Source organism: Pagrus major, chromosome 4 (genome assembly GCF_040436345.1).
Source record: "Pagrus major chromosome 4, Pma_NU_1.0".
In the NCBI taxonomy this organism is placed as follows: domain Eukaryota; kingdom Metazoa; phylum Chordata; class Actinopteri; order Spariformes; family Sparidae; genus Pagrus; species Pagrus major.
Window position 1 is genome coordinate 6,012,236 of NC_133218.1, and position 9,566 is coordinate 6,021,801.

The following is a 9,566-nucleotide window of genomic DNA, read 5'->3' on the forward strand; positions in this document are numbered from 1 at the left end:
TCAGTGCTGTATCCTTATTTTATATTATGTTCTTGGATTTTGAACACAGATCTATGTGCATAACAATGTTATATCTGTAGCGCTGCATAATATTTTATAAATACATGTTACAAGACACACTTTAGTATGTGTTGCATGTATATCCTGAATCTAGAAATTAAGTAGTAACTCCCTAAAGATATTAAATTAATGCATTTGAGTAGAAAATACAGAATTTGCACCTGAAATGTAGTAAAGTACATGTGCCTCAAGGTTGTACAGTACTAGAGTAAATGTGCTATAATATTATAATGCATTGTTTAAAATCAGTGTAACTGCAGCCCTCACATGCCACAGCATCCAGAGGACTGCAGCTGGTATTACAGTGTGAAGTTATTCATGTGTCTGAGGCGATCCGACAGCGCCATCTATGGACGGAATCAGGCTGCTGCCTCCTGCCACCCCGACACACCACTTCACCATCGCTGCAAAACACAGCACAGGCCGGGCTACTGTCTGTCTCTGAATAACAGCAAGGAAGACCATCAAGATGTCTGATATGGAGGACGATTTCATGTGTGATGATGAAGAAGATTACGACCTGGTATTTACAACAGAAATTACTCAGCTTGCGCTTCAATTTCAGCCGTTTGTCCGCTGAGCGCTAACAGTGAAGTACCGGGCTAGCTAACGTTAGCTGTTTAGTTAGCTTGTTGGCTAATATCAAGCTGACAGCCGATGACTAACGTTAGCTTCCTACCTGACTGACGATAGTTGGTTTAAGCTACAATGCAGCTGGCTTAAATCAATAAACAGTAACCACATTAAATAGCAAACGTAGAGTTTATATTCTGAACTGACGCTGAATTTGAGTTACAGGCGTGAAGAGCAAACCAAGCCGGCTAGTTAGCAAGCTGTTGCTAACGTAAGGTTAGCTCAACGGTCATGTTGCAGAATTGTACTCACGAGCAATCTGCTATCCTGTCCTGTGTCTTAGCTAGCTAAGAGTTTCTGTTATGATTTGTGAGCAAACGTATCTGTTTTTGAACTGGATTTTGTGACATGAACTCGCACTTATATGTTCATACTCAGGAATACTCAGAGGACAGCAATTCAGAGCCAAATGTGGACCTGGAGAACCAGTACTACAACTCCAAAGCCTTGAAGGAGGATGATCCCAAAGCAGCACTCAGCAGTTTCCAGAAGGTGGAGTTGTACTCCATAATAATAATAACACTTCTTTGTAGCTCTCTGTTCATCTAATTCATTTAAAAAGCACCATATTTTCTGACATTTCTTGGTCTTCTTGTATGCACAGGTACTGGAACTAGAAGGAGAGAAAGGAGAATGGGGATTCAAAGCACTGAAACAGATGATCAAAATCAACTTCAAGCTGGTATGCATTGTAACGTATGCTATTATTTATTTATCCATCCCACCAGATATGAATCTTTAAGCAGTGTTTCTCTTCTGTGTCTCAATCGTGTAGACCAACTTTCCAGAGATGATGAACAGGTACAAGCAGCTCCTTACATACATCAGAAGTGCTGTCACCAGGAACTACTCAGAGAAGTCCATCAACTCCATTCTGGACTACATCTCTACCTCCAAACAGGTATGGATAGACGGTGCTGGCAGTTATATATGTTCTGTCCTTGAAACTTGAAGTACCAGGTGTTTTAAATCTGTGTCACCCTGAAATGCCTTTCCTGTGTTTCCAGATGGACTTGCTACAAGAGTTCTACGAAACCACACTGGAGGCTTTGAAAGATGCCAAAAATGACAGACTGTGGTTCAAAACGAACACAAAGGTACACAGAGGTTCCTCGCTGATCCCAGGTAGTCTTGTGTCATAATTTCTTAGTACAACAGGACCTCAGAAATGTTTTTGTGTTGTTCCCCTGCAGTTAGGGAAGCTGTACTTGGAGAGAGAAGAGTATGGGAAATTGCAAAAGATCCTCCGGCAACTTCACCAGTCATGTCAGGTAATTAGGTCTTTGTCTTTTTTTCTTTTTTCACTGTAAATTTAATAATGTGTTTCCTTAGTTTGGTACAAAAAATAGGTTTTACCGTGCAGATACATTTTTGTCTCTTAACTTATCAATTGCTTGTTAATTATCAGTATGAGAATAACAATAAATAAGCCTTGCGTTGCAGTAGCTCTTTCTGAAACACATAGCCACAGATTAAATGAAATAGAAAATACTGCTGTAAGTTGTATTTGTTTATATGTATATGTAGCTTTGACAGCAATAATGATCTAATAAGTGGTTCTAATTTTATGACGACTACAGACAGATGATGGAGAAGATGACCTGAAAAAAGGCACGCAGCTGTTGGAGATCTATGCTCTGGAGATCCAGATGTACACAGCACAAAAAAACAACAAGAAATTGAAAGCCCTGTATGAGCAGTCACTTCATATTAAATCTGCCATTCCTCACCCGCTCATAATGGGAGTTATCAGAGGTATGATGGTGTAAATGTCTCCTTCACTTATAGAGCAGTTGTTTAGTTTATACTGTCATAGCTGTTTGCTGGATGACCTGTGCTTGTTTACTCTTGTACAGAGTGCGGTGGCAAGATGCATTTAAGAGAGGGTGAGTTTGAGAAAGCTCACACAGACTTCTTTGAGGCCTTTAAAAACTACGACGAGTCTGGGAGCCCAAGAAGGACGACATGCCTGAAGTACCTGGTCCTAGCCAACATGCTGATGAAGTCAGGAATAAATCCTTTTGACTCTCAAGAGGTATGAAAGTAATTGTTACTGTTTGAAATGTTTGCTTTTAATAATTACAACAGCATGTAAGAATATGAAACCTATGGGGATAAGGCACAGACTAATGGTTGCCACATAAGTTTGTGCAGTTTGCAGTTGAGTTTTTGATAAAGCACAGAGAGACTGGCTTTAATCAGAATGATTTGCTGAAAGTGTTTCAGAGAGGTTTTTGTGCTTTATCAGCTGATATTTACTGACATTTTAGTGCCAGGCATAACTTTTCATATTGTTTTTTTCCTAAGGCCAAACCATACAAAAATGACCCGGAGATTCTAGCAATGACAAACTTAGTAAGGTAAGCATGTATTTTCCCCCTCATTACGAAGGTGTATACAGAGGTCTGTCTGCGCCACCAAGGCGTGTTGTAGTGTTGGTTGTTACTGTTATAAGTAACATATTACAAGCTGTGGTTGTGGCCGTGTTCCAGGCAACAACATGGTAACTGCAAAAGACTGCGATGTGACTGGTTCCACACACGGTAGATTCATATTTCCGTTTAATCTGAAAATTTGGGGAAATTTAATAATGGTGTAAAAGAGTAAGAAATGATTGTTTGGGTTAGAATAACTTTGTTTCACAAGGGAACTGAACCCTGGTCTCCCATGTGAAAGTCCTGTGTATGACTCACCCGTCCACTCTGATCGAGTCCCTCACCCTTCACTCACTGGTAGTAACATCCTATGTACGACACTCAACTTAGATGAGTGTAAGTATTATCATAATTTAAACTGAAATCATGCCCTTTCCTCAATCTAACTAAGTAGTTTATGTGCCTAAACCTAACCATACTGTGACCGTTTCACAATGTGAACCGTGTAATGTCACATATGCAACCTCCAACTTTATCCTGTTGAAAGCAACCAACATACCTCCACTTGACTCACCAGTTTTATTCTGAGATGTCACTCATACCATCTCGACAACCACAGCTTTAGTAAGGAGCACAAATTAGGGATAGACCGATTATCGGCCGGGCCGATTATCGGCGCCGATATTCGGCATTTTGAAGCATATCGGCATCGGCCTTTTTTTTAATCCGACGGCCGATAAGAGATCAATTTAAAACTGGGTTATTTTGGCTCTGATGCAGCCGCGCCTCTCTGTCTGCTGTCACTACTCTGTCTCCAGCATTGTCCCACCCACAGCACCATCTAATTGGTTACACGCTCTGGTTACACGCACAGGTAACAGCCAATCAGCAGTGAAAGCTGTGCATGCACAGTGCTCACGTGAGTTTCGCTACAGTCTGCTGAGCGTGTAGAGCCAAGCGGACCGGCGGGCTAACGTTACGCTAATGCTAATCAGCCTTCACCTCAACGTGCTTCCCTGCAATAAAACTGGACTGAATTGAGTTCATTAGGTTTTTACTCTCTCTCACACACACACAGACTTCTACTATCACGGACTATTTCCATATAGATATTATCAGCAACCTTGTTTCGAGTGATTAACACGCACGTCTGGAGGGACCGCGAGCGAGCAGAGCTGCCGCGTATGTTTATATAACGTTAATGGGCTCAGTCATGTTACTAGTAGTGGTTGAGTGTAGAGGACTGGGATGTTTATTACAATTTCGGGCGAGTCTGCTGCCTTAACTTACCTTCGAAACCGAGCCCCCAGGAGCAGCGCCGGTTCCGTTCGGCAAAACTTTTTTCTCCCTTCCGCTCGCAGTCACTCCAGACGTGCTTGTTTATCACTCGAAACAAGGTTGCTGATCATATCGATATGGAAATAGTCCGTGATAGTAACGTAGCCCGCCGGTAGCCCCACCGGTCCGCTTTCTCCTTCTGGCTCTGGACGCTCAGCAGACTGTAGCGAAACTGTACAACTCTAAAGTAACTACTGACGTTACCGTGAGGCCCAATAGTTAGCGGCAGCTGTCTGTTCCTATGATAAACACTGATTATTAAAGTGAAGGTGCTGCAGGCTATTTAGTGTTTTTAACGGTTTAATCACTTGAAACAAGGTTGCTGATAATATTGATAGGGAAATAGTAAGTGATCAAAGTAAGAAGTGTTTGTGTGTGTGTGTGTGAGTAAAATTCAGTTAGTTTTATTGCAGGGAAGCACGTTGAGGGGATGGCTAGAGAATTAAGAAAACTAAATAAAAGTTAATTAATAAAGAAGTGTGTGTGTGTGTGCCACATGAGAAGCTGCAGAAACTGACAGCAAAGCACCGTCTGTCTGAGAGAAAACTGTAGGGCAATAATGGCTGTTTAACTACCAAGTTATTTTACTTTACCTTTTTCTATGTTGATTGAGAGATCCCAAGCAGCAGAAAATGACATATTGTTAGGTGAAGTGTGTCCTGAAGCTGTCTTTGACAGTTTCTTGTAGAGAGGAGCAGGATATTGCTGTTCAAGACTTAAGACATAATGTAACTGCATCAAGGCCAATATTTTCCCTTTTACTGCAAATTAATATCGGCTCCAAATATCGGTTATCGGCCTCCTTGACTACTAATAATCGGTATCGGTATCGGCCCTAAAAAAACCATATCGGTCTATCTCTAGCACAAATAGAACAATAATGAGTGAGACCACTTTGGTATTTAGTGTCGTCTAACCTAACTGTAAGAGAACCAAAGTAAATGCAGAGAGCAAACAGATTAACATAGTTAATGACTTTGTTGTTCACCTTTTTATTTGCAAATAGTAGGCTTAAATAACATGCTCTGCCTGTTCATATCATTATATACTACTGTATTGTTGGCTAAATGTGTGAAGGTACAAAGCCACCCACTCTATGACTAAAACATCATGACAAGATCCAGAACCCCACCTTTTATTCAAGTGCACCCATCTTCCTATAATAACAAAGTTGGTGTGGAAAACGTTATTGTTGATATCCAAAACTATAAAAATGGATCCAGAGGACTTGTAGTGAAAACTGTTCACATAATGTTTTGAATGGATAGTTATCTCTTGAATGACGCCTTTACTGTGTGGCCTGTCTGCTCACTATTTCAGCTGTACTACTTATTCCCTTTGTCCCCATATAAGTTCTGGCACAGTTTGGTATGCAGTATGTTCAAAACATTTCATGGATGCCTTGTATCATTTCCTCTTAGTACAGAATTATGTCCCAACAACATGTCCTGACAACGTTGGTGTACATTTCACAGTATTTGTATGAGGTGTGGAGCATGACAATTGTCTTCGTCAGGCCTTCTGTTGTCTTCTGCTTCCTTGTTTGCGCTCGTTTGTCCTCATGTTTATATCAATAAAAGGCATTGTCTCAGATTGCTCAGGTTCAGTGCATATATTTGAAATTTGTATTTCATAAATAAGAAACTAAGAATGCACACCCAAAACTGTAATAAGAATAGTGTTTACAAAAAGTCTAATATTTTGAAATGTGTTTGACAGCTATCAGGACGAGAGTTTATGTTTTGGTCACGGAGACACAATGTATATATTAAAACAACACTGACTGTTTTTCCTTCCAGCGCCTACCAGAACAATGACATCACTGAATTTGAGAAAATCTTGAAAACAAATCACAGTAACATAATGGACGACCCCTTCATTAGAGAGCACATAGAGGGTGAGTGGCGAACGTGACTTCAGTCCACACGCATGATTAATGTGTTGGGAAAACTTTGTGTTTTTTGAAGCTGATCATGTGATGTTGTGTTGCAGAGCTCCTGAGGAACATTAGAACTCAAGTACTTATCAAACTCATCAAACCGTACACGAGAATACACATCCCTTTCATTTCTAAGGTAAGCCCACATGATCAAAACAACATCCTCTGCAGTCACCTTATCTTTTATCTTTACTCATATTCTCTTGGGATATTTTTAGACAATCATTTGATCTGTACTGAAAGCCAATCAGTCATATCAGTTTTAAAAAATAGTCGAACTAGAAGAAAGCACCAAGAAATTCACACACTTTCCAGTCGCAAGTATCAAGGCAAAAAACTGATGTTGGCCTGGATTTGCAGGGCTAGTAATTTGAGAGCTGTTTATGTACCAGAGCTGCCAGATGGTTTGTTACACAGAACCATCTCGAAAGTTGTCCTTCCAAACTGTTGGTTTGGAAAAGGGCAAGCACTTTCAAAAAACACCTGCCAGTTGATTTGACGAGCCGTCTGTCTATCACCCTTTATCGAGGGCTCAACAGTTGGAAAGCGCTACCTTCAACCTTCACTTTCCTGACGAAGTCAGTCAGGAGAAAAGTGAAAATATCTTTTCCATCAAGAAAAGCTTTCAGTGCCGTTCTTTGCTCTTCTTTCGATGAAATGTAGTCTGCAGTTCTGATGTAACTGATGCTATAGCAGCTATGCTATCTTATCTGGAGGCCATCGTTTTAGTTTTCGAACAAACAGTGGTTTCTGTCAGTGGTCGTCGCAGCTAAACCACACCCTTATCTGCCAGTAGGTCTTCATAGGACACTGATTGGTTCAGCCACAAGCGCATGATTTGAAGCACGGCAAAATGGATTTGCGAGATCACGTGATCTCGCAAGGTAACATTAGCATATGATACAAGTAAATGAGATGTAGTTTCAGCATTAACATTAACCATGCATGATAATAACATCCACACATTAAAAGCTACGCTATCAGAAACTTTATTTGTACATTTCAGATTTATTCCCCTTGACTTTTTCTTTCTTTCTTTACTTTTTTGTAAAAGAACAGCTTTTTTTTATGCCAAATAGGTTTTTCTTCTGTCGCCATAATTTTACTAAGGGTTTCATTTACTTAAAATGATGTAACATAAGGAAAGACAGTAATATGAGGAAGTAACAATCGTTTATTTTCATGTCTCTGGTTTATCGCTCAGTGCGTGTGACAGTCATCAGTTATGTTTGTGCATAGAGGGTATCTGTTGATGCTTTTCAACCCATTCTCTGTATTTTGGGGCTTAGGGTTATCACTTATTAGTTTACATACTTGCAGGATAGACTTTCTCCAGAGGTCTTTTGCAACACATCTAACACAATATATGGGATTTGCATTGTGTGTTGAATTCTGTGCATCCTTTAATGTTAAAACATTGTTGCTCACATACTGCACAGGTGTGAGAATGAGTCTCTGTGCCTTGTGTTTCAGGAGCTGAACATTGATGTGTGTGATGTGGAGAGTTTGCTGGTGCAGTGCATCTTGGATAAGTAAGTTTATCCGTCACATGTCTGCTGAGAAGTTGAAGAAAAAAATCCCTTCCCATAAATAGTTCCTCATAGTTTGCATCCTTTGGCCCTTAATAGAGTCAGGCGGCATGAATTGACAGTTTCAGTCACAGTATGTACTTAATTGATTGTCTTACCGTAATAGTGAGCTGCTTTTTACAACTTCACATCCCCAGTTCTACCGGTTCTGTGACGTAAATGACCGAGCAGGAAGAGAAAACACCAAATAACTCTTTTGTACTCTGTTCAGTGAAATGTTTTAAACTTTATTTTTCTTAAATACTAACTTATATGTTTAAGAATAAAAAAGCATTGTCTTCGAGATTATTTGGGGGATTTCCTAACAGTGTGCCGATTGATCGTCCACCAATCATAATTGGCCTATATTCATTCAAAATGTTTCATCTTAATTTGTTCTTAATTCTGTTTTTCACAGTTTACAGATAACTTTTATTATTTTTTTTATATTAGACCTCTTTCTTTGAATCAAGCAAAATGAATATAAGTGTTAATTTTCTCAACATTTTAATGGTGTTTTTATTATGTCAGTAAAAACTAACAACTATCAATGAAATAAAGTAAAATAACGTCTTTCTGATCAGTGATGGGCTAATTCTGCTTCCAACAATCAGTGATTGGCCTCAAAAATTCTGATCTGGGCGCCCATAGGATTTTAATTACTGTGCATTCTCAAGAAATTTTGATACATAGATTTTTTTTTTTTATTGTCGTCATTCGCTGTCTTTATTAGCAGCCAGTCAGATGCAACGTACAGTTCAACTGCAGGGAGACTCTAGGAACTGTGTAATTGGCATTTCAAAGCAAACTATGAGAGCTTGACTAAGTTGTGTGAAGAAACTGGACTGCCTTTTATGTCCCAGATTTGAGTTATTTTTATAACATGTAACATACAACATGTGGCTTCTCTGCTCACTCTTTTATTTTTTCCCCCAGCACAATCCACGGCCGAATCGACCAAGTCAACCAGCTACTAGAACTGGACTACCAGAAGAGAGGAGGGGCTCGCTACACAGCTTTAGACAAATGGACAAATCAGCTGAACACGCTCAACCAAGCCATTGTTAGCAAGCTCACATGATGGCATGTAAAATCAAGAGACAAGGAAAAATGGCATGTTTTAATACATCCATAAAGTATGCTACTGTGCTTCTTCAAGTATATCCTCTGATACAAGATACACAGCACAGGTTTTTGAGAATGCCACCAATTTCAAGAAGACTCCAGGAACCCCCGAGAACGTGTTCAAAGTGTGTTGTTTTGTGGTGATGAGAGGAAAATCACTGACACTTATTTTTGTTTTTCATGTTCCTGATTGGCAGATCCTTCCATGTGCAACACACAAATGCTTCAGTTGTTGAAATAAAAAGTCCAAATGTGTATGAAAACTTGTACACAGTATTTTAATGTATACTGTTGCCTGTTGGTAATAAACAGAGTTCTCTCAGCACTAAAAGGATTCAGCTGCTTTTGACTAGCTACGTTTTTACAAGTGTGACGGGCTGAACTTCTAATAAACTCTTTTTAACTGTCATGCGTGAGAGATAAAGATTATCTTTGGGTTTTGAAACTATTTCCATGAATGCATGACGTACTGTATTTTCCAGTCCGTCAGAGCTTTATGGTCCTCGACGGTTTCCGTTCCAGGTGACT

General features: G+C 39.7%; 1 protein-coding gene across 1 annotated transcript; it reads left to right on the forward strand.

Annotated features, from left to right (window-relative positions):
* The first annotated feature begins 444 nt into the window (after window positions 1-444).
* On the forward strand, window positions 445-9,447 carry cops2 (COP9 signalosome subunit 2). The gene is made up of 13 exons (XM_073464783.1): window positions 445-583; window positions 1,072-1,185; window positions 1,298-1,375; window positions 1,469-1,594; window positions 1,701-1,790; window positions 1,887-1,964; window positions 2,274-2,448; window positions 2,550-2,728; window positions 3,001-3,053; window positions 6,206-6,303; window positions 6,399-6,481; window positions 7,819-7,877; window positions 8,850-9,447. The coding sequence occupies exons 1-13, from the start codon at window positions 530-532 to the stop codon at window positions 8,992-8,994; spliced, it is 1,332 nt and encodes a 443-aa protein (XP_073320884.1). The 5' UTR covers window positions 445-529; the 3' UTR covers window positions 8,995-9,447.
* Window positions 9,448-9,566: the final 119 nt, after the last annotated feature.